At 44.7% G+C, this 27,165-nt stretch overlaps 1 protein-coding gene across 1 annotated transcript; it reads right to left on the reverse strand.

Annotated features, from left to right (window-relative positions):
• Window positions 1-909: 909 nt before the first annotated feature.
• On the reverse strand, window positions 910-25,324 carry prdm5 (PR domain containing 5). Its single transcript, XM_068743726.1, has 16 exons — window positions 25,226-25,324; window positions 24,499-24,582; window positions 23,984-24,106; window positions 22,506-22,683; window positions 22,232-22,409; window positions 21,526-21,618; window positions 21,291-21,412; window positions 20,624-20,703; window positions 18,863-18,947; window positions 18,614-18,771; window positions 18,174-18,267; window positions 16,462-16,622; window positions 13,743-13,836; window positions 6,863-6,948; window positions 3,038-3,142; window positions 910-1,074 (listed from the first exon to the last, which is right to left on the reverse strand). Exons 1-16 carry the CDS (start codon window positions 25,322-25,324, stop codon window positions 910-912), a joined length of 1,905 nt encoding a protein of 634 aa, XP_068599827.1.
• Between the last annotated feature and the right edge of the window lie 1,841 nt (window positions 25,325-27,165).

Below are 27,165 nucleotides of genomic sequence, written 5' to 3' on the forward strand. Positions count from 1 at the left end.
CGTTAATAATGCTGGCGCAACAGTTTGAAGATCAAAAACAGAACATAGTTTTACGGGGAAACCCAAGCAAGACTGAAAGGAGCATGGCAGCGTTCCAATCAGGTGCGCCATAGCGCAGCAAAACCATGCGTGTTTTTAAGCCAGATTTCTTGGGGCCATTCATAACTTTTCTAAAACGAGGCTCGTTAGCAGATCGGAAAAGGAGCGTGAAAGACTTGGAACGGTGCGTTTACACTCCGGTAGCGTGTAAATAGAAACTTTTACTCATGAGCTGTTTCTGATTAACGTATTCAAAGCTCCGTGTCTTCATCTCCTGTCCAACTGCACTGTTCTGTCTTATTTTGAAATAACAGAGCAATGGGGTTTAGCCCTTTAGCTGGATGGAGTGTGAATATTAACCACGCCCAAAAACCAAAGAAAAGGTGTCAAAAGTAAAGGTCTAATCATTTGGAGTGTATGCAGGTATAATGTGAAAAAAAAAAGTGCACATAATGTTTTTGGTCACAAGTGTTCCTTTGAACTCTAGAAATAACTGGCCACAGATGTACAGCAAGTTGTTCAGCGAGTCGGTCAGTAAACAGCAACACTGGTTTGAAGAGAGGAGAGGAGCTCTAGAGGAAGCCCAAACATATGCGGGATATTTCTTCAGAAATCCAGAAGTTTATATTACAAATGTACAACCTATGTTGCAGTTTTGAAAATACTCCTCCAATCGTTTTCCATATCCTACAGGTACAAATCTATAACATTTCTGCCGTGTGTGTGTGTGTGTGTGCGTGTGTGCGTGTGTGTGTGTGTGTGCTCGCAGCATGCGGAGGCCATGTTGCTTTCATGAAGCATGAGATTGATTGAACTTTATCTGCGGCATCAGGTATCATTTTCTTTCAGACGGCGGATCAATAATTGGCTCTAGCTCTCGGTTTCCCCGTGGACGTTCTCCATATGTACTTTGAGGTAGTCGTTCCTGGTAAACTTCTTATGGCACAGCTGGCACTCCGCCATTGGCCGGTTTGGGTTGTGCGTGAGCTTATGCCTGCTGAGCATCTTCTTCAAACTGAACGAAAGGTCGCACACCTAGAAGACAAAGACAAACGCTGATAATGAAATTGACGTACTTTATGTGCGCTTTTCCAGCTTGCCGTAGAGTTGAGTCTAGAAACGGCCACAAACGGAGACAGAGGATAATTTGTAATTCACATGTGGGAGACATTGGCAGCACAAATCCCCCCCTTCCCCCCATAAGTAGTGAGGGGGAATGCATGGAACGTATCCATCATAAATGAGCCATTTTACACTGTGCAAATGACTCCATCATCCCCTATCAATCACAGTAATCCACCACTGGCTGGCGTACAGCTGCAGTTCAACATCGTGCTTCAAGCATCGCAGCGTGAGTCCTCCACACTCCATCTGAGAGGAACTGCAGTGTGATGAACTGCATTCAGAAAATGTCACAGACAGTTTGTATCTGTGGGTGGGTAGACGGCAAAAGCAATTGAAAGATGTGAATGAATTCATTTTTTGGGACAGAAAAAATTGAGATTCTTCTCATATTGTTTTGTCTCCAGTCCGAGGGTTTCTGTCTCCCAACGTTTTATTTGCTTCTGCATAGCTGCACGTTTAGATGCAGTCCGCCTTATATGCGTTGATCTGGTATCATTTTCTAGCTTTATTATCCAAATGGAGTTAATATCAATGAAATGCTCCACAAAGCTTTGCTGGTGTGAGTGAAACATTAAAGCTTCATTCAGTGGAACAGTGACAGGAGCTGATGATAGGGGAGACTCCTAGCCGCGTCCTAACCCAGATGTTCCTCCATGCTTCTACAACATTTTTAATGCTGTTATGACAGACGCCGCTTACAAAGCCTCTCCAACTTGTCTGGAAGATCTTCCTGCAATCCTTTTGTCTGACTCCACATCATAATAAAATCCACATGCTATTGCTATTTATCTTTAGTACTTTTACCATAGAATTATTCAGAAGAAAATAGCTCTTCCCCAGCTGGGAAAAATATCCCGGATAAATGCTGGACGTTACTGGGAGACGCTTTCTGGAGATGCTCCACTAACAGTGAATAGGATACCGTGTCTGTGGTCTAAACATCAACTATAGACCATTCTTTGGGGATTTAGGTGCATTTTCTGGGTTTAGAACTCAAGGCGATTCCACAGATTGAGGGTTTATAGGGTGTCAAATCTCAAACAAGGATCTGAGGATCCAGATCTGGGTGACAGATTTAGACTCACTATTGCTTTTTTGATGCTGAGAGTTAAGAGATGTTTGGATTCTAGAGTTACGTTCTAAGAGTATTGTACATGACATGAGTTGTCTCGAACAAACAGTCTAAGCATGTGACAGCATCCAGACAACTGCACCGCCCACAGTTTAAAACAGCCTTTGAATGATGATGAATGGATGATGTGGGCTAAAACCTGTTGTGCCTCTGCCATCCAGGCCCGTTTGTTTCATTAGCATGATTGGTTACCAAACATGCTTGAAGGATCCAATGTGTTTTAGTACAGAACCAGATGAAAAGGTGGATCGAGGAATCCTTTCCTCCTTTCTTCCACATTTTGAGGTAGGATATGTTTTTTTTACATTTTCCTTAATTGCTAAAATATGCTGAACCAATTTCTACAAATTGGGTTTGGGATAGACCGCTAAACAGAAAAAGTGGCACCAACAAAAGTAGGACGGATTAGTAGTGCCTTGTCCCCGTTTGCACTGCAAACCATTGATTCATTGATTCTGAAGAAAATCTTATTGAAATGTTCTCTATGTATTTTTATATAAAGTTCTGCATATCACAATAACGTCAAAATGATCCTGTAAGTTCAGCAGAAACGATTGGAAGTGTAATAACAATGCAACTTCCCAAAACCAACACCACAGAAGAAGATCGCACGCCAGCACGCAGAGACTCTTAAAAGCAATTTGACATTGTTCTGGTTGCTTTTTTTTTTGCAACAGAAAAATGTTGTCGTGTAAACTGCCCCTTCTTCCCATCAGAGAAGGAAGATGACGAGACACTCACGTCACACTGGAAAGGCTTCTCTCCTGTGTGGGTCCTCATGTGCTCGTCCAATCCCCGCTTCTGGCTGAAGGCCTTGTTGCATTCGCTGCACTTATAAGGCTTCTCCTGTGAAGACACACATGGACACACCAAATTAAAAGAGAACACTTGATCTGTCAGTGTTCAGCAGAATACATAAAACATTACATCCCCTCTTTGATCACATATGGATGAAAGCACGAGAGGGATTTGACTCCATTGTGGTGAACGCAATTGTAATGACACACACATGTTCACACACACACACTGAGACAAACAAACACACAGAGCACAAAACAGAAGACGTGGAAATATCAGGCACATTCACCGATGCCCCCTCTCCTCACACCCACTGTGACTGCATGAAGATATGGAATGGAAGACTAAATCGCTCCGTCAAAAACATGAATTCTTAAAAAGAATAGGAAAAATACATACATATCAGAAATCCTCTGAATAAATTACAGTACAGTCTGGGGCTGTAGAATAAGCTCTCCTCCGTCCCTACATCAGTTTACAAAAGAGAATTTCCTCTGTGGCTTCTGGAGGCCGGACTCCGTGTCAGTCAAAGCAGCGATATCACTGGGCGTGTGTGTGCGTGTGTGTGTGTGTGTGTGTGTGTGCGTGTGTGTGTGTGTGTGTGTGTGTGTGTGTGTGCGCGTAGCATTGTGGGTGAGTGGGTGTGTCCTACTCTGAGGGGAAACAGCAGTGACACCTAAAAGACTTGAGGACAAATGAGAGGTGTGGAGATAGTAGGAGCTGGCTCCCAATGCAGTCTTTGGGAAGCTGTTTTTGACAAGTCTGGCTGATAGCAAAAGGCTCTACCCATTTAAAGCTTAGTTGTCATGGGAACAGGGTGAATGCAGGAAGTGAGGGTCCTGGGAAAGGCGCTATCGTGTGGGCGGGGCAAGGAGCACCCAGTGACACAGGATACAAAAGGAGGTAAAGATCAGGTCCACTGCATGTGCACGTGTTTTAAGCATGCGACTGTTTGTGTGCATGTGACTGAATAGACATAAAGCAGAGAATGTCTGTGAGAACGCCGCCTGGAGGAAACAGACTCTGATGATCTGTGTCATGCAAATGTCCTGCTTTAACAAGGATCACTTCTTTTTCCATGTGGCACGAATAGTTCTTGTAGGACAAAGAAAAGAAAATCCATGAAGGGGTCAAAGGTCAAAGGTCAGAAAACACATGGATGGAGGTGATGTGGTGTGCCCACAATGCACCATTATGACCTCGGTAACGTCAAACATCTGTACCTGGTGACCTTCACTCTAAAGCAGATGCTCCCCCCCCTTTGACCTTTGACCCAATCTCTCCTCTGAAAATGACCACTCTCAAATGCAAAGATGGGGTTTGTGATATTTACTCGTATGTTAAAGCACTCGCATGTACATACTATACGTATGTAGCCTACATTATATGTCCTTAAGGGCTGATACACTCCTACACGCAATCATCAGTTTGAGGACAGGAAAGTGATTTAGGTGCATCTGCACAACAAATTAAAATGCATGGCGGTTATTATTTAGAACAGGCCAAGAAAAGGATTTCACATATTTATCCACAACTGAGGATATTTTACAATCTAAGAATCAGAAGAACTCGGCTCCAACAATCGCTGTGACGGTTCTACCAAATGGCTTCTCAACTGAGTGAAGTGAAAAGCTAGTTGAGAAGCCAGTTCCACCTTCTTACTCCTATTTTCTTTTTTTCTTTCAGTTCAGAAGCCATGCCGTTTCTAATAAAACCAAATAAGGTAAATTACCATCAAACATGTTTTTCATAAGGGATGGGCGTTCGTCTTGTTCTTGCTCCAATCTATCATTATTATATCAGTCACTGATAAACCAGTTTCTGTCTACCTCTAGTTCTTACTTGTTCTAATTATTATTTTTTTTATGTTGCTCAAGTGACAGCCTTCCCAATAATAGTCATTTCCCAGTCATGGGGAGAAAATGTAACCTTAAAAGCCTGTCTGGGCTTTAAATGAAACTGTCTGTCATGCTGAAGAGCACCAGATGCAGTCGCACGATGTACAGCTACACTGCACCCGACATCAAAAGAAGATTAGAAAGAATCTCCACACATCCAAAGTGTCAGCCATTCATGCTGGCATCGAATGTGCTCCTGTTCACTTTGGTGGTATTAAACTCCAAGCTCCCTGCATCTGCAAAGATTGTCTGTGCATTAACCGTGAACTGCGGCTCGCTCCTGCCAAATGACATTTGTTTTTCTCAGCGGTGACTTCATCGGCTCTGCTGTTTGTAACTGTTCAGCCCATATATCAGAGAGCGTTGAGCAAAGGCAGATCTGGGAACGAAACATCAGTCAGTTTAATCAGCGGCTCACAGGAAAATTATACCTGCCTGTTTCTACTGAGAGACGTCGACCTGGGTAGGATACCTCCATTAGCATCACACTGTGGCAGCCGAGCACTGGGCTCTGGACTGCGTCACAAGAGGACAAATCTTTTACATAATCGTGTTGACGGACCACAAATGTCACCTCGCAGCCGCACAAATGAATGATGAAAATCTACAATGAAATACATGTTACGCCTTTATTTTAATCATAGACATCCAAAGAGTCCGGGGAAAGAGCTGCTTTAGTGCTTTTGGTGGATATAACCTCCAAAGGCACATGAGCGCTGTCCCAACCCAGTAAATGATGCCATGACATCCTGTGAGAAACCTACCTTTTGGCTTACTTTACACACGTTCATGCCATGTCAGGATCCGGCTGCAGCTGAATGCTCTGCGATACCTCACAGTTCGTGTTCCTTTATCTCTCTCTCTTGTGTTGGACAATTACGAAAGAACTTGCAAATGACCTCATGATTAAACGGGTATGGAGTGCCAAGTGTGCTCGTCACAGAGGAGACATGACTTTTCTTACCAGGTGAGATGTGTGGTCCTTTCAGACAAAAGCCTGATGTGTATGGATCCAATCTGGATGATAGTATCATTGAAACACCTGACACAGGATCAGCATCCATTTCCCTCGCTACACCCATTCATAAAGCATGATAATCAGTTCAGGGAGTAAACTGATTATCAATATGCCTCCAATCAAGTTACTTATGATACAAATAGAATGTGTAGTATACTAGCAGTTAGTACCACTGGTGAATACAACCTGCATCATTGTTGTATCTATTGTCCTCTCTCCCTCCCCCCATCTCTTTCTCTTTCTGTCTCTGATTAATTTCAACAGCTCAGCAGATGGGCGTCCAATCAGAGCCGGGTTCAGCTCCAAGGTTTCTGCCTATTAAAGGCAGGTTTTCCTCACCACTGCCAAGTGATTGCTTAGGGGGGGATAAAGAGTATAGTCTAGAGACTCTAGACCTCTTTAGAAAAGTGCTATGAGATGGCTTTTATTATGATATTCAGATAAATAAATAAATGTTTACTTGATTTGATTGATTTTACTAAAAGTGACCTCTGACCTATATAGTACCATGATGATTTGACATCTGTCGGCTGTTGACGTTTTTTCTTTATCATTTTTAGACATAAATGTTCGACATCGGCTTTTAAAAGCAGAGTTTGACAATGGTCCTTTGGATCACGTGTTCAAAAACGTACATACCAGTCAGTCAAGGTTCATCTTGTGCTGGGGGGGGGGGGGGGGGACTATCTTCTATGATGTAAGAGCTAAAACTGATTTCTCAGAACAACAATCAATCCTTATTCTTGTGGTATCGGCAAAATAATGAGTGAAACTGTCAAAGTTCCTCCAGTTGAAAAATATTGAATAATAAAATCATAGCATGAAAGTGGCCAGACAGAGGGGAACACTTACCCGTGTGTGCGTGCGGATGTGCATCTTCAGGCCGTCGTTCTTGCTGAATGCTTTGTCGCAGTAGGGACACTGGTATGGACGCTCACCTGGGGGAGTAAACCGCTGTGTACATGAGATGCACAAACAGGAAGTAAAGAATGTACTCATGATCTCTTCCAGTGTTCTCCAACATGACAATCTCAAAGACAAACTTCTCTTTCAAGCAGATGACACAAAACTATTGTGGACATCCACCCATGATTCAGGTGGATGTCTGCCCTGAGTCCTGTGACTTCCCAGCCTCTCTCAGAGATTTGACCCTTATATTGGCTTCACTATCTGAGCCACGGCAGGCCAGCCGCTTAAGAGGCAACGTGCCTTATCCCAGTTGGATCAAAAGCAGGCCGGCCATACTCCTACAGATCATATCTGACAAAGAGAAAGTGACAGGCTGTCAGTCAAAACCAGTCCACTGACACCTGGATCTGTTTGCCGCTACTGATCCACAGGCCAGATAGGAGCACCAGAGCTGATTACTGATCTACAGAAAGGATATGAAGCAACCTGTAGAATGGCACTGGAAAATCTCTGATGGGAAAACACAGTACAAAACGAATCGGGGAGGAATATATCCGCCTGCTAAAGGACACACACACATTTTAATGAGACGCTGCTTAAAATAGACACCAAGAGCTACACATTTGTGCTCATTTCTTATCTGAGCTATCATAATCGCTCTTTGGTGACGAACTGTTGAACAGACAAGCAAGTCATTTTATTGATGGGGGAGATACTTTGCCCCTTTTAAGTAATGAGGTTAATTAGCTGTGTTTCTTTGGGAGTCCAACTGCAAAGATGCTTATTAAATCTCAATCTCTATCTAGGGAACGTAACAGAAGTGTAATATTATCCCACTTCCACACACACACGACCGTGTTGGTGAAGTGTTTTCCTTCTCTTCTCTACACTCGGGCAACAAGGCTTGCTTGAGATGCACAGTGTACATTTGCAAATGCAAATTATCAAGAACTACCGTGTCAAACATTTAACTTGTCATTTTGAACATTTGCATATTTAAATGATTTCATTTGAATGTGGCTGCTGAGAATTTCAACTATCAAAGGATCCCAATGGCTGTATTTAAATCAATCCAATTCCGCTAATCCTTTCATCAGAGAGGCGGCGACAGCTGTCAAGTAGCAGATGTACGATTTGGGGTCTGAGCCCGCCATAAACCTCCCTATAAGAGGATGTCAGAGGTGCATAAGGAGGGAACGCAGTGACACAGAGTATTGAATGTGCAACCTCACATTGGCGTGCAAAGAGACATCGTGACATATGGGGGGGAGGGATTTCACATTCGGAAAGCATGTGCAAGATGGCAGCTCAGCATTCTATCCCAAAATCCCCTTCTGCGCAATTCCAGTCCCTAGGAGGCCTTTTTTGTTGACAAACAGGAAAATCTGAATCCCAGATGTGTTTCGAGAAAGAGGAGAGCAAACCCTGTGTCTTATGTAGCACGTGTGGTATCGGGTTAAAGCCCAGCGCGAGCCTTGGGGAGTCCTGGGGAAGGCATTAGTGTGCTAATAGCACTGGAGCACAGTGTGCCAGTGTATTTCTGTGGCTTGGATCACATCCCTCCCAGGAGCTGGCTATTGTCAGCTAATACGTAGCACAGCCAGCCGTACCCTGCAAACGCAGAGGCTTGAAACAAGTGTGCACCAATTCACCTACTTAACCTAATGCACCCTCCGGGTTCTGGACATGTGTGCCTCATCTGGAAGAGGCAAGCAGAGGAAAATGATGCCATTTGATATTCTAAAAGGAGGTCATTTGTAAATATGGTCCCTTATAGATAACAACAGGCCACAGATTTTCCCATCTGGCTCAGAGGGAAACAAGAGCAACCCAATCCCTTACCAAAACAGGAAATAAACAAACATAGAGAGTAACATTCGTGCAACACTGGTCTGGTGTCTTCATGCTCCGGCTTTGCTGTCTGTGCCGCTGAGTGTTACTGTAACTAGAACCCCCCCCCCCCCCCCCCCCCCCCCGCCACTTATTCTCCAGATTGAGCCAGATTGTTTGGGGATTATGAGGGGTGGCGGCAGCGCTGAGCCGGGGCTTTACGTGTGTGGAGATGGTAACTGATTTAGCATGTGCTGAAACAGTACACCATCTCTTTGACCCTGGGTGTCTCCCCTGTCCCCTGCTGTGGCCCTCACACTCCTCGTCTGCTAATCGATCCGTTTGCCCCCCTCCCATGTGTTGGGTATGTGCAGCGTGTCTGGTCAGCAGATGGGCGGCTTTGTCGTTTCGCCCGCCACACAGCATTCGTGTTATGGAGAACGCTTTGTAGCTTCGGGGCTCCGGTCTGAAAGGCATTAAGGTTGTCCGTCAGAAATTAATTCCCCGCTTCCTCCTTTTCAGCCAGACCGTGGCCCTCCACTGTCCTCCGCTCTGCTCTATGTCACATGTCGTTGGAGAGGATAAGAAACCCGCTTTGATGACACGCAGGAACGGCCCAACAACTTCTTCACTTGACCTTCCCATCAGGGTCTCTGGTGACTTCTCAAACAATCGTCTCGAACTCGCCCACGTGAATTCGTCTCGGACGGACTAGCGTCGCTGCACATGCAACTGATGAAGACCTCTTTACGCGCCTCGAAGCACAGTAATGAATCCAAATTAACAGTTTGCATGTCACCCAAAGGGGCTAAAGCCATGCGCCAGGAGGACCAGTGCATCGGAGAGACAGTCAATAAGTCACTGCGTGCTGATTGGACTTTACGAGATTGTAACCATGACCACAGCCAAGACAAATAAAAATCATCTGCACGGCAATAGGGCCAGCAATCCCAGAGTTCTACCAGATGTCCATCTGAGGGCAGTTGTTTTGGCGTGAGATCACTTAATGCTGCATGCAATGTGCAGCGCTTTAAAACATCAAAATAGAGTGCCATATAATGACCACAAATGATCAAGACAACAGTATCCTCTGTGTTTAGTGTGTAGTTTAACAAGCTGCCTCGCATGCTCGTTCGTTCTCCATCCCTTCAATGAAAAGTAAAACGATGAGGAAACTTTGATTCATTAAAGCACAGTGGTCTCCTCCTCACTTCTCTGTGACAGGAGTTCAACATAGAAAACACAATTGAAGATGCTAAAAGAAATATTCACCATTAGTTTTTTTGCCTATTTGTATAATTGTAAAAACAATCAACCATTTTGATCGTGATGATTTGCTGATGTTGGAATAGTTTGTGTTCTACGGAACGTAAAGACAAGCTGTGTGGCTGTTTGAAGTCCAACTTCTTTACTTGTCACCGGTAGCTGAAAATATGGCGCACCCTCTCTGAGGAAATCCAGACGCTAGCTTCGGCCTGCATGGGTATCATCTCCTGTATAGACAATGATTGCCCTGTGGTCTGGATCACTGAGAACGTGATGCCGTCTGGAGACTACAAATTTGAGAGATTCTCAGAAAAATAAGAGTTATATTATCTAAAAAAGTCAAAGCCACTGATTTTGACTGATACTTCAGACAAAACAGCCTTTTGGACCAAAAAGTCTGAGGCCAAAACAGCACAAGCCATCTGTAGCACAGAGACATGAATCAATGCCGATCCGGGAATTCCAGTTTGAGTGACAGCTCCCAGAGTCTTCAGGCATATCATCACCGCACGGCGGTTTATAATACTTTACAACAAAGCTTTACAACTCTGGAAAGTGATCATTACGCCAACAAACACAAGCCAAACACAGCATTCATGGTACAAAGTCAGCCGGAATGAGAGCCTGCCACTTGGCATGTGTGACTAAATCCTTTATTCTCTTTTAAATCCGCTAACTTCGTAGCAGTTTGATCTTTAATCTCAATATGTCTACATTTTTCTTAGATTTATATAGCGTCATTAAAGAATTCAGATTACATGCTCTTTCGGTATGAAACAATGCAGGTTTGCTTGTTTGGATTAAGCCTTAAGGACAATTTGTTGCCACGATGAGGGCCGTCAAACTCGACTTTTCTCTTAGACTTTGAAGACGTACAGAAAAACGTGAGCATGGAAAAAAACAAGTCTAAATCTTGGAAGTTTAATTCATAATGTAACATAAACACAAAATCATCCTCTCCAAGGGCTTTAACTCTGCCACGGCAATTTGTTGTAACATGGCTCAGGGGATTACGCTGATCGCCGTGCCCAAGCATGACACGTCCCATGATGTCAGCGTGACAGCGAGGCGCTGGGTTCTGTCAACGTTTCCCTTGGCACAAGTAATGTTCCCGACCCCACTACGGTTATTTACCACATCACAGCACACGTGGTAGGGAAATGTCTTTCCACTGAGCGGAGCTGTGGAGAAGGACACATGTGTACCACAACAGGGCCAAAAAAGAATCATTTAAAAAAATGATAGAGACATCCATCACGACTACTGAGTTCCACAACGCAGCTCCCATTTCATTGGTTGTCAGTGATCTCATAAAGGCTGCTCTCTGAATAGACGCCTGCCTCTGCGGTACAACAACCAATTAGTTTTGAGTGATGCTCAAACCGATTCAAATGAAAAGAGAATCCAAACCAAACACACGGTGCCCGGCCCTTGCAGCTCCTCCACACACAGGTTGATGCCGCTCTCACTTTAGCCCTTTCTAGCCACAATGCCGCCCAGTGTTTGGTGCCGAAGCGACAGGGCAAAGGAAATCCTCACAAAGTCGTCTGTGTTTAGCAGGTAAATAATCAATGCTGACTTGTTCCTGCGAAACAGGAAGACAAGCGAGGTCGGGCTTTCCTGTCTGCCATCCACGGACGCTGCAGATTTAAAGGGCCTTCAGCTCAGCTGGTGGTCGTCTTGAAGGCGTTGCCAACAGGCCGGCCAGCCATCTTTTAAAGGTGCCCTTCCACTAACTGGTGATGTTTTATGATGAACACATTCCACATGTAGCACAAGGCCTACATTATCCACAGAAGGGGGTCCTGTGTCAGAATTTCCAACCTTTGTTTGAGGACAAGATGCATCTTGTCAGGACCGTCGCTCAGGGAATTTTCACCAAAGCGTTTTTCATTTTATTTTGCCCTCCCACAAAACACAACAAACTAAAAGAGAAATCTCATTCTGTAGAATGAGGGGAAAGATTTACAGCCAGTCAGGGTCAAGGGTCATCCGGCTGGATGCTTTCTTGAAGTGGTCTTTTCTCTCTCTCCTCCTTTCTTTCTTTGAGGTGCCCCCCCGGCTCCCACCCCTCCCCCAGCATTCCTCTCTTTTATTTATTCTATATAAATACAATCAGGCTGGGCCGCGGCCCACACCGGAATACATTCCCTCTCTCTGTCGGTTTGTCCTTCACACCACACATGTACAAGAACACACACATGCACACTCGCACACAAAAGAGGCTGTTGACAAAGCGTGGTAAGCTTTCCAACTCAAACACACACACACATACACATTTAGACACACAATCATCTAGTCAACACCTGAAGGGGAGCTTTAAGATGTAAATATAGGCTATACTGTCATAACAATAAAGTTTATATGTAAACTTTTGCTCATCTACTGAAGAGGAAGTCATATTAAAAATGGAAACAAAAAAAAAGACTGACAAAAATAAACATATTTGTATCACATCATACTAATACATAATCAATATATTAATTTCATGGATTACAGGCGTTATTTCAGCTTCTACTTTTAATGTATTCAGTATGAAGTACAGATACCTGGAAACTCAACTTAAGTACAGGAAGGAAGTATTTAAACTTTGTTACTTCCCACCTCCGGTAATAACCTGAAGAGAAAATAAAGGACTGTGTTATAACATAAGACCATGTTTTTCTGAAGTGGCAGCGTGAACTTCTGTGCTGTTTATCGAGGTAATCGCTTTTCTACTGATGTTCTATGTGGGCTAGTAATGATGACGTGGCTGTACCTGAATTCAACAGGACAACACAGACACACACGCACACACAAAACAATGAGAAGATGAAGATAAGATAGGAGATGAAGCTCAGTCAACGCTTGGAATTAAAAGCAGCAACAAGAAAGCATGAGTGAAGCGTTTGGACGCCAACCAGTGTGTGTGTGGTCGTGCCAGCTCTCTGCACCAGTCTGTTGGTAAGGAGACGCACAGGAATGTGTATCTTTCCAGTTTAAGGCAGTTTAATGAACATCCAGGGCTCTATTTCTGTGCCAGTGCAAAGACTAGAGGGAGCGGCGCGCCACCGTGCTTCTCTCATATTACATTATTTTGCACTAACTTTCTGATCATCACATTTCAAATTCAAATAAGGCTGGCGTTGGACTGCTCAGCAGTTCACTCCTCCCGGTGGGGATGTCGTCCAGCGACATCATCATTCCCATAAATAACAACAGTTATGTCGGCGCGTTTCCTGATCATCATGAAAATCGTTCACTTCCTAACAAACACAGCTGCAAACAACGCTTCAGCTGCAAACAGCCGACTCGGGTGAAGATGGAAGAGATGATGACGCAAGTAGTAACAGAGTTTAAAGTAATTACATCCAAATGGAAACGCACAATAAATACCCTGAATAAGTCAGATGCAGTGAGGGAAAGTGTTTTTCTGCCCGCCTGTCCGATCACAACCGTTTTCTGTTCTTCCACACGGGAACATAAGTCAGGAAGCAGCTCTTCAATCACTAATATTGTATGAGAAGTATGAGATACTTCCAAGGTAATCAGATTATTGACCTGATGCACCAGTAATTATTTTTTTTGGGGGGGGGGGGGCTCTGCTGTTGCAAATATAAATAACATCATGCATTTCTCAGCAACGGCTCAGTGTGATTACAGTGAGACGCGATCTTTAAGTGCAAACGGTGGTATCAATAGAAGCTGACAGATGAATCTCGGACGGCTGAACCGGTGAGCGGCTGACCTGTGTGGCTGCGGATGTGAACCCTCAGCGTGCCGTTGCTGGCAAACTTTTGTCCGCAGTATGGGCAGATCTTCTCCTTCTCCCCCGTGTGCGTCTGGCAGAGAAAGGAGAAAACACACGTATGGTTGCTGTTAAGAAAAGCATTTGTAACGCTCGTCCTAACATCCTCCCGACATCACAAAGTCAAATGTGATTGCCTGTGATAGCTGAAGTTCAATGTCTCATCTGAACGTTATCGAAACTAGAACATTACATGTTAATGTAGTGTATCTTCAAGACATTCATAATGGCATAATCTGATTTGGGGGGTTTTCTGTTTGATAAAAGTGACTCCAGACTCCGGATTCCACTCTAAATTCCTCCCCCCTTTAGATCTTTTTCTTGAACTGGACAAACAAAATGTAATTTTCCCCAGTAATGCACCGCTAACAAGCCTTCCAGTGAGTGGAGATGCACATGTACACATGACGGGCATCCACTGAGCAGGCAGCATCAAACGAACACAGACGATACAGATTTGCCAGGGTCCAGAGCCCAGGGGGACCAAAGGCCAGGGTGCACGTATGCACTCATCCTTCTCCCTCCTCTTCCTCTTTCTTCAGCTCCCAGCAGCCCACATTGATAAGCCCCGCTGGCCCATGAGGGCTGCACGTGTAGCCGGAGAGGAGGCGAATGTGGAGAGACGGCACCACCTCCTCTACCTTTTCCCTCCACCCCTTCACACTCGTGCCTCCTCACTCTGAGCCTGTTGAAATGTGCACTGTGGAGCACTCCTCCTGGCCCGGCTGTAAGTCTGTGAGAATGAAAGGCTCAAACTCAGAGCGACAGTTTCAACAGCCGTACAACAATACAGGAACACCTCCTCTCTGGGCCCCCATCCTCTCCTCCATCGCCCCGCTGTGTCTCTCCGACACCTCGGGTGTTTCGTTACAAAGGCTCCATCAGCACTCATGCTCGCGTGGAAACACACACACACACACACCCGCACACACAAATTCACATATATGAACACATGTGTCCCAGATGGAATACGGTTGCATTGTTTGTGTGACAAAGAAAACATCGCTCGTTTGTGGCTTTGTGAGAAAACACCCAGTGCTGGCAATTTCACTGGAGAATGTTCCAAATCCTAAGTTGGAGGTAATTATTCAACCATTTTATACATAAACGATCGGCATGTCTGTGGAACTGCTCAAACGCCAGCCCTGTAATTTGCACTCTTGGATGACTTCTTCCAGAGAACCACTGACAGAAGTGAGACCTTCCTGTGCAATGTGCAAAACATACAATGCATGCACATACATGCTGACACACACACACGCCCTCTCATATAACAGTAATCAAGACTCAGCAAGGAGAAAGCCTCGGCTGTAGCACGCCGCGTTATAACACGGGCTCACAAGTGGACAGAGTTTCACGCAGGACTGCGCTGAGACACACTATTCATACGTCCCTCCAAAGGACAAACGAGGAGACACCGGAAGATGAAACATGCACACGTGCTTCCGAAAGTACAGCATATTGTTTTGGTTATATTCCATGGAGATAAGAAATGATTGCAGACATGCTGACAACATCTCCTTGTCATTTGAGCATCGATCACGTTCATCAGTTTCCCTTGGAAGGAATGACGAACCTCCTCAGGTCTCAGGTTCGATGAATGTGAGAAACTTGAACTTCAGTTGCCGGTCGGACTGGATTTGAAGGTCTCATGGGGCATTCTTTTACTTTAGAAACTGTTTTTCAGATGAAACCTTTGGTTAGAATAAACTAGAGGCTACCTCAAAAGCAACATCATTTTTGCTAGAATAACGTAAACCTGGATCAGATGTCTGGTTGTCTTGATGTTCAAAGTTTTGCTTATCTCTGCTCCATTTACTCTTGATGCTCATCATATGTGCCAAATCAGACATGGCGCACGGAGCGCCGCATGGATGTTGACTCAAGCACAACATGAGCACTTGAGTCTATGAGCACTATTTGTCTTTATTTGGGGGGGGGGGGTATCTAAGTGTATGTAAATAAGACTCCATCAATGGCCAGAAGCAGGATTACGCTGCACAAACATAGCCAGCAAGTTTTGGTCTCCTCGGCAACCTGGCTTTGATCAGGGCCAGATCTCTCTGCAGAGCCCGAAAGCAGCGAGACGGTCCAGCATGCCAGTCGTCATCCCTACTGTTCTGAGACAACCTTAGAGACATTTTCTTTTGCCGTGTGCCAAGAATCTGTTTGGGTTTAATCTTGATGCTTAACCACACCGGACGTTGTCAGATTTAGGGCTCATAATCTGAAGCAAGATCTGCTTGGGGCTTTGAAACCCTGCAGAGCGAATGGTCTAACTGCCATTTCTAATCAACATTTGAATTGATTTTCCAAGTATTCATGGGCAGCAACGGTCAGCGTAGATGCCTCCACCAGGTCTGGCAGTCGCAGGTATTAGCGGAGTTAGCTGCATAACTTTCCAGGGATGAAGAGCACGAAGGGATGAGAAGCATTGGAAACAGCTCTGGTTTAGCAGATGGTGTCACTTCTTTCCTTATAAAGTCAGCCCGAAGTGTCTTAATACTGCAGCCGAGTCCAAAGTGCTTTTACGTTAAACCCAAACTGCAAGATATCACAAATGATGTGGAAAGAGTTTGAATATACGTCTACAACTTTCAGACAAATGGCCTTCACAGACTATGATGGAGCTTTGCCTGCTGGAGCTCTTTTCACTCACCTTCTTGTGGCTCTTGAGGACAGAAGGCGTGACAAAGGCCTTCTCACAGAGGTCGCACTTATACTTCTTATGGCCATCATGCACCACCTGGATGTGGACGTTGAGCGTGTCCTTCCTCTTGAAGGTGGAGTCACATTGGTCGCACTTGAATGTCCTCTCACCTGAAAAGAAGGGCATTCGTAAGAGCCATTTCCAGTCGTCTATTGTCGTGCCTCTAAAAGCACAGCCAATTTCACCGGGGCGATTGTGTGGGCAGGGAACTACAAAGAAGGTTGTTTCATTGCAGCAGACAACCTCAAACGATGGTCCTTAGAGAGGTCTGCCTCTGGGTTCTTTTTTTTTATTGTGCATCTGTAGCTGAGCTTCCCAAGGGAAACTGTATAAAACTGCTGGCCATATGTTTCATCTAAACCATCCTGTAAAACAAACATGCTTTATTTTTTATAAATAACTCCAATGAAGGCATTAAAAGTCTAGACAGACGGTACTCAGACAGCACAATCTAAGCTGTTAGGCAGCCTGACGTTTTCCTTCACGCCTCTGCTCTCAGCGTCCATACAACAGCCGCTGCTGCAGAAGAGCAGCTCTCCCCATTATATGGAGATCATTCAATTTTCAGAGTAGTTTAGACTGTGTGTGTGTGTGTGTGTGTGTGTGTGTGTGTGAATGATAGTCTTGACTGCTGGGATAGGCTCCAGCACGACCCGGTAACCCGGGACAAAGCGGAGTCAGTTTGTGATGGAGCATAACAAGTAGCTCGATGTGCACGTTTTGGCCTTCGTCCTGCGAGTGTTAAATCTCACAAATGTGCATCCCCTCCAGAACAGGAGGCAGTCATCAAGTTGAAGCGGTAACTCATGACATGTTTGTCCAGTTAAGAGCTTTAAGGGAATCAACTGTACAAATTAGGTGCAAATCTGTCAGCAAAAAAGTCTGATATATGGAGGAGAGGAACCTGCTGCTGCAGCTGGGCTTCATTTTCTTTTTTTGAGACGATTAGGAGTTGTGATAATGTGATGACCTCAGACAGATATTCACTAGCTTTCATGTCGCCTCACCTACGGGGAAATCTTCCTCCATCCTGTGCCCAACGTGACGTCTGGAGCCTCATGCATAAAACAATCCCTGATATTGCACCGCCTGCCTCCTGAGATGCTGTCAGGAAATGCCCCGAGGTTTACAATCTCACTCGGTCTCAGTCATTGGTCTCACTCGGTGGTGCAGCGCTGCACCTAGCCTAGCGTCGCTGTTTAGTGACTTCATACACTTAATGCATACAAATCCATCCATCCATTCATCTTTTTGTAGACGAGACAACTTCACTATTCTCATCTACCGCTTTGTCTGCCTTGTGGGTCACGGGTTTTGCTGGAATCTATCCCATCTGACTACTGGTTAAAGGCGGGGAACACCCCAGACGTGTCGCCAGTGCACCGCGGGGCACGACTTAATTAGGCATTTATTAGTTTAATGGGAAAACAATCTGTTGTTTCTAAACCGCAGACACTGAGCCGATTCTGTTGGATCCCCTTTCGAATAACGAAATATAACAAACGTCTTATGTTCCCCTTTCACTCACGGAGCCTGAAACCGTTTGAGGTCTCCTCCACCTTCAAATGCACCTGCAGCCAGAGCGGTTCCGTAGTCCCAATCAACTAACTGCAGGTCTCTTAGCAGGTATCAGTACTAAACAGCTACACTGTGATACTCACTGTTGTGGATGAGGAGGTGGCGCTGTAGAGAGAAGGGGGTGCGGAACAGGGCCTTGCACTCCTCGCACTGGAAGGGCCTTTCCTCAGAGTGGGTCTGCAGAGAAAGAGAGACGAGCAGCATCAGCATGTAACTAATACTTCAGCAGGGGGGCCCCCGTCGGTCTTAGAGAGGATGAAGAGGACGCTTCTTAAATTGATGTGAAAAGATCGTAGCTCCAGAGCTGCTCAGGTTTGTCGACAAGCAGCTCGAACGGGTCTTATCTTCAAAGTGCTTCTGTCTTTGTGCCCGACCTGTCTGTCTGAATGACACCTCAATCCCAAAAGTAAACATGGGAGACCTCAGGGGTGGAGCGGGGGGGCCCCAGACCCCACTGATAACAGACACCAAGGAGGCCCTGACCGATTACAGCCTCAACAATAACTTAGAAGAGACTTCTCACCTTCTTGTGGTTCTTGTAGACGTTGCGGTGAGCAAACTCTTTCCAGCACAGTTTACATTTGTAGGGTTTGTCTTCGCTGTGGATGATCTTATGGGCCGTCACCTGGTCCAGCCGCTTGAACGAGCGACTGCAGATCTCACACGTGTACGGTCGCTTCTCTAACCAACGAAGGCGTGACACAGATGCATTCTGGTAAACAGCAATGGTGGGAAGTTGAGGCGTTACATAAGTAACGCAGGGGTTTCTCACCTGAGTGTGTGATCATATGGCGTTTTAGCTGATTTGTAGAAATGAACTTCTTATCGCAGGCGTGGCATTCGAATATTTCATGTACCTACAAAAAAAAAGGACAAAAAAAAGAGTAGAAGATGCAGTCTTTAGTTTTTAGTCTGCTGGTAAGAGAAAAGGAAGGATCCTGGTTCGCACTGGTCAACGGAATCGCCTCAATTTTCTCCAGACTGATATCTCCAGACTGAGAAGCAATTAAAGTGATGAAAAGTTTGAATCCTTTTTCTGCTTCAGAGCATCGCTGCAGTAATTGCACATTTAATACTCCCCCAGCGTACAGTCACAATAGCATATGCTAATGCCAGCCAGCTCCTCTTGTCACATCTGCTAATGCAAAAGCTTCATCAGCTAAATGATGATTATGTCAGTTTTAAGCTGCTTCAGAGCTGATGTGCCATTATAGAAAGTTTGATTGCTCCTCTGCAAGGATAACAGTTAGCGCCCGGATGTCTTCCACTGAAGCTGTAACAGCTCAACGCATATTAGTTTAGACGCGTGACATATTTCCAACTCTGTGTTAAAGTCAGCCTCGAATCTTTAAATGTCCAATGCAACCGTGAGCTACTCTAAGACATTCAGGCACCGCTACACTATCAGATCTCCCTTTCTGCTATGATGAGCACTTTTGCACATAAGGAGGCCACATAGAAATATATCTATTTTAAAAACGCCGTGTAGATTTGGCTCATAGACTCAGAGACAGGCGAGTTCGGTTAAAGGGCTACAGGCTTCCAGGTGAGTGACGCTGGGCAGGTAGGGGGCGTGCTTCACAGAGGGGGGGGGGGGGTATAAACTCCTGTTGATTCAACTGGAAGACAGATGTTGACAAAGCAAAATTGCATTTCACGATTAACGACAGGGATAATTAATGGCAAATGTTAATACATAAATGCAAACCAACGAGGGAGTAATCAATCAAAAACAGCCGTCCTGACCTGAAGCATAAAACATATTCCAGGGATTGACTCATAAGGACCGTGGAAAATATTTTCAATATATGATTATTTGTAATTATATGTGATTTATAGATCTAAAAAAAACAAATGAGCACACACATTTGTAGTTTTCGACACAAGTCACTTAATAAATTTGACAGTGTTGATTTTACATCTTCACAAAGAGACATATCAGCTTCGTGCAACAGAGAACTATCTTCTCATCGATTAATTATTTTTTATTAATGTAAAAGCTCTCACTGGTGCACCGCAAAGAACCGAAATGAACATGTGTTAATGAAAACATGTCAGAGCAGTATTCTAACAGCCCAGTTCAAATCTGCGATCCATCAGCGAGAGAGAGAGAGAGAGAGGGAGAATCCTGACGCCAAGGTTAAAACATTGTTGTCTGCCAACAGAGCTTCTTAAATTTCACAAGATCTGTGGGATGAGCCCGCGAAAAAAGACGCCACCCCTCGGATCGTTGTCACATAGAATGAATTTGTAAGGACTTGATCGTAATCCCTGTCACGTGGACAGGGAAGAACATAAGAGAGAGAACTCAGAAGCTCAGCAAAGGCCGCTGCAAAATGTAGGCGTTAGGCTGGATTTTGGGAAGATTGTGATGGATTCCACCTGACTCTACACCAAGAAACATCCAAAAAGAGACATCCCTGTTAAAATGGATCACGAAATCCAGCGTGATCCGTGTAAATCCGCTCTGAGCAGATGCAACGTGTCTGGTCGGAATCATTTCAGCCACGCAGGAGATGCTGCAGTTCCTCACCTTTCTGTGTTCCTGTAGATTCAGAGAGGACGAGCATTTCCTGTTGCAGATGCTGCATGTGAGTTTCCGGCGTGCGTTCCCTGTCAAGGAAAGAAAAAAATAGATGGAAAATAAATACTAAAAAACTGAGTGATGTCTAGTGAGAAATTATGTTAAAACAATCATCACCTTATCGTACACCCTATACCAATATGAGATCCTCCACTTATCCCCACATGATTCATATGTGACACCTCTGACTGGTCTGAGTCATTTCCTGCTCACCCACATTTTCCTTGTCCTGTCTACATGGGTCTCAACGCCATCGGCCTCATAGAGACGGGCGTCCTCGTCTCGCGTATCGGGCTGCACACTTCCTGCTGACCTACATTTCATCATAAATAGCTATGGAAGTCCAATTATCTAAATGAGTGAGCCTCCCCAGAACACACAGGTCAGCAATTACACAGCACAAAGTCATTAGAGATGAGTCTCAACATTGCAGCGATTTCAACTGATCGAGGTCAAGCAGTTTTACTGCCGCTCTGTGAGAGCCGAGGCTGCTAATGTACGATCGACTTCATTGCATGACATTTAGAAAGAAGAAAAGCACCACGTTTGTGGCTATGAGAGCATCACAGAGCGAGGCAGAGAAACACCACCTGCTGCGACAGACTGCGTTACAAACCCGCGTGAACGTTTCCTTTGTGCTTCTTAAGAGCGTCTTTGCTCTTGAATCTTTTTCCACAACTCTCTGCTTTACAGATGAACCTGGAGTCCCCTCTGCAGGCTTCCTTATGCTGCTCAAAGCTGCACACGGGGAGAAAGAGGAGACAGAGTTATGTGACGATGCCTGTCATCTGTCCATGTGTACGCTGTAATATATGCAGGGTATGAAAGCCCGTTTGGGTGTTGAATGTAACCTGGATTCCGAGCTGAATGCATTGTGGCAGAGGGAACACCGGTGCGCTTTGGAGGCGCCTGATGGATCCAGTGACTCAGAGCAATGCAAAACACTGGGACAGGAATGAAAACAAATAAGACAGCAAATAAGAAATGAAGCATGTCAGTGTGATGCTAAAATAAAACTGTTATGAGAGATATATAGAATAAATTCATTTGAATGATTTACAAAAGTCAACATTTTTGGGCCTAAAGTTTTTGTTGGAAAATATGATATTTAAAGAAGAAACTAAAATTTGATCATAAGAATCCTACAGGAATTATTTATTTCCCTGTATGCATGCATAGCCAGAAGACCGTTAGCTTAGCATAAAGACAGAGCAATGCCAGTATATTGGTGTTAGCAATCTTTCTTCTTTCTTTTTTTAATGAAGCAGTCTTTCTTCATCTGTGGATCTGTCTTTTTGCCCTGTGCTCAAACTGTCCCTTTTTATAAATCTATTTACTTTTTTGTAACAAGCATCTAAAAGTCAGAATATAAATTCGATGATGTCTTTATTTGTAATTACTTTACACCATTGCATATAAACTAAAACCAAAATGTCCACTAAATGGAAGTCAACATTCTCCCAGACCTTTTAATCGCCTGCAGATTTGTCGCTTGAATAATTAAACACTAAATAAAACTGCAGTACAATTAGATGAGTGATGGAACAGAAAACCCACTGGCGCTGCAAAGCCTGTTTGACGGGGAACTTCTTGCCACAGTTTCTGCATTTGAAGTCCTTGTCCTCTGCACAGGGCCGCTGATGAAGGCTCTGGAGGTGGGCGGCCAGGATCTCCTCACTGGGGAAGCTGCTCTCACACAACAGACACGGATGGTCCTCCTTCTTTATCACGAGCTCTGAAGGGACAGGACACAAACAACAGTGAGGATCCCAGAGACGGACATCATCCCCCCCCCCCCCCCCCCCCGTTAATTAAACCATGCCCACTGTACCCATTTCAACAATATGTTTGGCATCTCTACTGTTTTCATCGTCATCTTTGATGACTTCCTCCTCTTCTTCCTCCTCCTCCTCCTCCTCCTCCTCCATGTCACTGTCCAGGTAGCCTATCAGGAGCTCTGTGTCTGTTTCTATGTCATCCACAGCCAGATAAAAGATGTTCTCCCCATCCTAGGAAAAGAAAACACATGGCTGTAATTTCATAATTACACAGTTGTAACGGTGCTATAGAGCATTGATCCTGTACCTGACCCATTTGGGAGGAATGAAGCTGTTGGAAAACGCATTCCTGCTCAAACACAGTGATAACATCCAGCAAGGAACGCTGTTTAACTCTTGAGACCAGCTTGCGCCGTCTTTGCAGCCTGATTGAGGCCACAGGTCAAATTATGAACTCCTCAACAACATTGTTTCCTTATCCTTAACATGCCATGCTGACAAAATTAAACCATCGTTATGTTTTAACCATGGGATTCTAAATATACATAAATAACGATTAGGAAGAAGAAAGCTGCACAATAAATGTCACTCTTGATGGAACGCAGGGCTTCAGCGCACATGGACGACCTCTAAATGACCAATCGCTTTGGACATTTGTGTATTAATGGCAGGAGCTTGGCTCTCAGACTCAAAGCCTTCATCTTGTCTTCATTCCACTTCTATTTTCCCTGCCATCAGGACAGAACAACCTTCATCTTTGACACAGGAGTGCAAAATGTGAAGTTTCCCAGATCCAGTGCAGCTGAGGTCATGTTCGCAAATGTGTGTGAATGTGTGTGCGTGAATGCTTTCCGAGGTTGTTTTCCAAATAACATCAGGCGTTGTTTTTGTTTTTTATCTATAGGCGTTGCTGCTTATGTTGATGCAGAACTTGTCATTAAAATGTTCTTGTATAGTCTTTTTGTGAATAACAAATTGACAAAGAGAATTATTCTCTGTGGTTCCAATAACTCAACAACAATGACAAAGACATTCCCGCTCACTTGAATGCATTCGGACATCTGGGATTCACCACAATGAATGGATTCATCCTAAACACGCAGCGCCACATACAGAAAACACGCCTCATTCATGTCTTTATGCTGACTTGCTTCACAATGAAACTGATGAACATCAAATTTGATCTTTATTTTACTATCCACTTCTTCCTTGGTCATTATTTTTTTTTAAAAGAAGCAGAGATTGGTCCCGCTTTATCCTTCTTTACTTTCCCGAACATTAACTCTGACACTCTGGTCAGCTGGAATATCTTAGAGAACAAACCCAATAAAAGGATCCCATTTTTGACCTCCTGCATTTTCAGCTTTTGATCTTGTTTTTTCCTTCCAAAGACTCAACAAGTTGAAAATATAAAACTGCCTTTTAAAATCAACCTGTTGAAGAAAGCTTTTCCAACCTCGGCCTGTCAGATCAAATCTGATTACCTTCCCACTCAGCCTTTTTTGGGTGAACCAGTAGGGCTCATATGTACCTGTATGGCTGCTAAGTTCTTCTGCTCTTGGGAAGGCGCCTGATGGACAAACCTCAGCCAGTTGGCATGGCGTGGGCTACTGGCATCCAGAATATACAGCACATCTCCTTTATTGCCGCGGACCTGGAAAACAAATCATAAGTGCGTGGAACAGTCATTCTCATCTTGTGCATTTCTCTTCTGTACACAATCACGTGTGCGGTTTGCCTCCCGCTGTGGCAAATAGAGATAACTTTATTACACCATGTATCTCAGTGGGTGGCATTACTAGACAAAACACAGAACACATTTGGGCAGAACTTTTCATTTAAAAGTCCTCCTCAGTTTGCAAAACAATTATTTAATCTTCTCTATTCATGACATGTCATACTTATGACAGGTGCGTAACGAGTGTCTGAAGTAAAATATATTTATTTTTAAACATGTAATGTTGCACTAAATGTAGATTTTACACAGTTTTGATTGTCTGAATTCTCAAAGGTGTGCACAGCGGTGTAAAAACTACGTGCATTCACCTCCCACATTAGCCTGGTGTCCGAACTTTCGTCCAGCTCACTGGGCAGCTTTTTCTCCCCTGCAAACGGGCCAAACTTTTCCCCCTTTAAAACAAACAGACAAGATCATTGGTCATACAAGATGCCACTGGAGAACAAACTGGCCCCCGCAGCAAACTAAAACATCACACACCCCAGAGGACCTTCCAAGCCATCATTGTTGTAATACATGTGAAGGGCATCCTTTTGACCCTAGAGGTGCCAAAAATCAAGGGGGGGGGGGGGGGGGTCATAATTGTGTTGCGTTCACGTTCATTCTCTGCAATTCAAAACAGTGGACGCTTCCCTGCCGATACATGAGCCGCAACATCTTAACTCCTCCTCTGTGTCAGACAGCGGAGGGGGGGGGGGGGTGAAATGTCTGCCTTTTCGGCTAAACAGCATAAAAGCTGAGCGCCTGAAAGCCCTGAACGTCGCGTCCGTGTTTAGGACGCGTCCGTCCGTCTGTTCGCGCCGCGTGTCCGAACTTCATGTCGCGCGTAATTACGCGGAGGAGAGAGAAAACGGCGGAGGCGCTTTGCAGCTTACGTGGCACTTTTACGTCAGAGCAAAGAGCTGGGCTGAGACTTTGACAGGCACTAAAAAAAGGCGAACATAATTTGCTATCTACAACGAAAGTTAATGGTTTGAAAAGCAAAAAAAAAAAAAAATGTCGGTTACAAAAGTTGTCCAGTCAGAAACAACAAACCTTTTTCACTCGCCTCGCCGTGTAAAGACCGATTCCATCCTGGACCTTTGACGATTTCAGAGAAAATCTGTCTGGCACGTACATACCCAACATTGTCATTGCTCGGACATGCTTCCGTCACTGACTACTGGATGGCTGTCAGGTATGGATGAGTGCTGTCAGTGTGAATTTGGAGCAGATAGGTTCTTTGCGCAGCGCTCCAGGTTGAACTCCTGCTGCTCCTGCTGCAGCGGAGCAACGCTGCGTCCTGATTGGTCCAAAGTTTGTAACCAGAAGCTACCTTTACTGTCGCGGAAAAACTCCAGCCTGCGTTTCACAGACTGCCCCCCCCCCCGCCATGAGAGCGTCGCAGTGAAGGCATCACATACACCATGGGATTGATTTATTTGCTTAAAGATATTGTCATCTAAATTTTAGATTTGTTGGAATTGCAGATCTTGGGTTAAGGAGGAGCTGATTACAATTTTGATTCCTGGATCACTTTTCTTTTTCTCGTCATCATGACATTGATACACTGCCGCAAAACAAGAGTTTTGCATGTTGGCTTTTGTTTAATTTGACATCAGCAGGAATCTGTTTTGTAATTGCTTTGCCGTGTAAGCAAGTATGAATTCCCTGACTGCAGAAATGTGTATTTTATCTCATTATGATACACAAAACATGGACATTTTTTCATTTGTATATTACAAAGTAACAATTATTGCCACATTAATTACCCCCCCCCCCCCCCCCCCCCCTCCCTCCCCAAGAAGTGTAACTAGAAAAGCACTCTGAGAGCGCAGACCTCCGCCAAGCAGCTCATTCCCCTTAGATTTATACCGTCCTCATGGTGATCTGAATCATCATTAGAAGGTTTGAAATTATTCTTGGTATCTTTATACACCAACCATGAAAAGTAAAAGTGAATTGGAATTGATGTGCATTTTTAATTGATCTTTGAATCCATAAATGGAGTTTTCAATGTAAAATTTAAGATTTTTTCCTGATCACATCCAGAAGACATTTTTCATGAAGACATTACTCAAACCCCTGATTAGATATTACCCAACTTAATTTCTTGTCATATATTTAATAGCACTTTAACCTCAGGTTATTTGAGAGGATGTAGTTTAATCCGGAGTGGAAACGCACAGCCCTTTTATCTCTACTCACCTTGACTTGTTGACTTTCACCCAGGCCATAGAGATTAGCATCACCTCTGATCACTGACTGTTTGTGTACATTCTGTTTTGAACACCTCTTCACCAAGCGTCTCATCCGCAGTATGACCGTGTCGTGTTGCCTCAGTTTACTGTGTTTTTAGCCCGTGTTTATGCCAGTGACTTCCTGTTATGTTGTGGCTCTTTGCTGAAATGCGTCGTGATTGGTCCAGATGACCGGCTTGTTTGGTTGGGAACTGCAGCAGAGACTCATTCATGATGTACATGTTTACTTCAGTGTCAGTGAGCTGGTGTTATATAGTGTTGCTGTCAGGCATTGCTGTCTTTAAAGGGTTGAGAAGTAGGATAAACATGGCCTGACAATTTTTTGGATTTTTGCCCCGGACCGCTGTTGTATTCCTCGGCGGTGTCATCGGCGGCCCGGGGTCATGTTCCAGGTGTATTTCAGGGATTTAGGAGCGGGTCACAGGGAGACGTCTTGGGTGACAAGCCTGATCACAGCACTGAGCGGGCCTTTGTGTGTGCTCGCCCCACCCATGTCCTCTCCAGTCCCCCCCCCCCTGACCTCTCTGTCAGTGCCTTGGCCTGTCGGGGCAAGGCGATTAAATGTCATGACCCCTTTTTCCCCCACGCCCTCTGAGGACCCTCCATCCCATTAACTTTCACTCAGCTTTCACTGAGATCCCGGGGTTATCCCCACCGGCTCTGATCTCCAACACCTGCACAAAAGACACAAAGAAACACACCGAGAACTCCCCGGACGGATAAAGCCGCCACCCA

This window comes from Brachionichthys hirsutus, chromosome 9, assembly GCF_040956055.1.
Source record: "Brachionichthys hirsutus isolate HB-005 chromosome 9, CSIRO-AGI_Bhir_v1, whole genome shotgun sequence".
Lineage (NCBI taxonomy): Eukaryota > Metazoa > Chordata > Actinopteri > Lophiiformes > Brachionichthyidae > Brachionichthys > Brachionichthys hirsutus.

Excerpts from the sequence above, each read along its gene's own strand:
- prdm5 (XM_068743726.1), bottom strand. The coding sequence starts at position 25,324 with ATGACAATGTTGGGTATGTACGTGCCAGACAGATTTTCTCTGAAATCG. Across the intron at positions 24,107-24,498 it reads ACACCAGGCTAATGTGGGAG|GTCCGCGGCAATAAAGGAGA; the intron begins GTGAATGCACGT and ends TTTGTTTTCCAG. Across the intron at positions 16,623-18,173 it reads CCACCTCCTCATCCACAACA|GTGAGAGGACATTCAAGTGC; the intron begins GTGAGTATCACA and ends CCTTCTTTTCAG.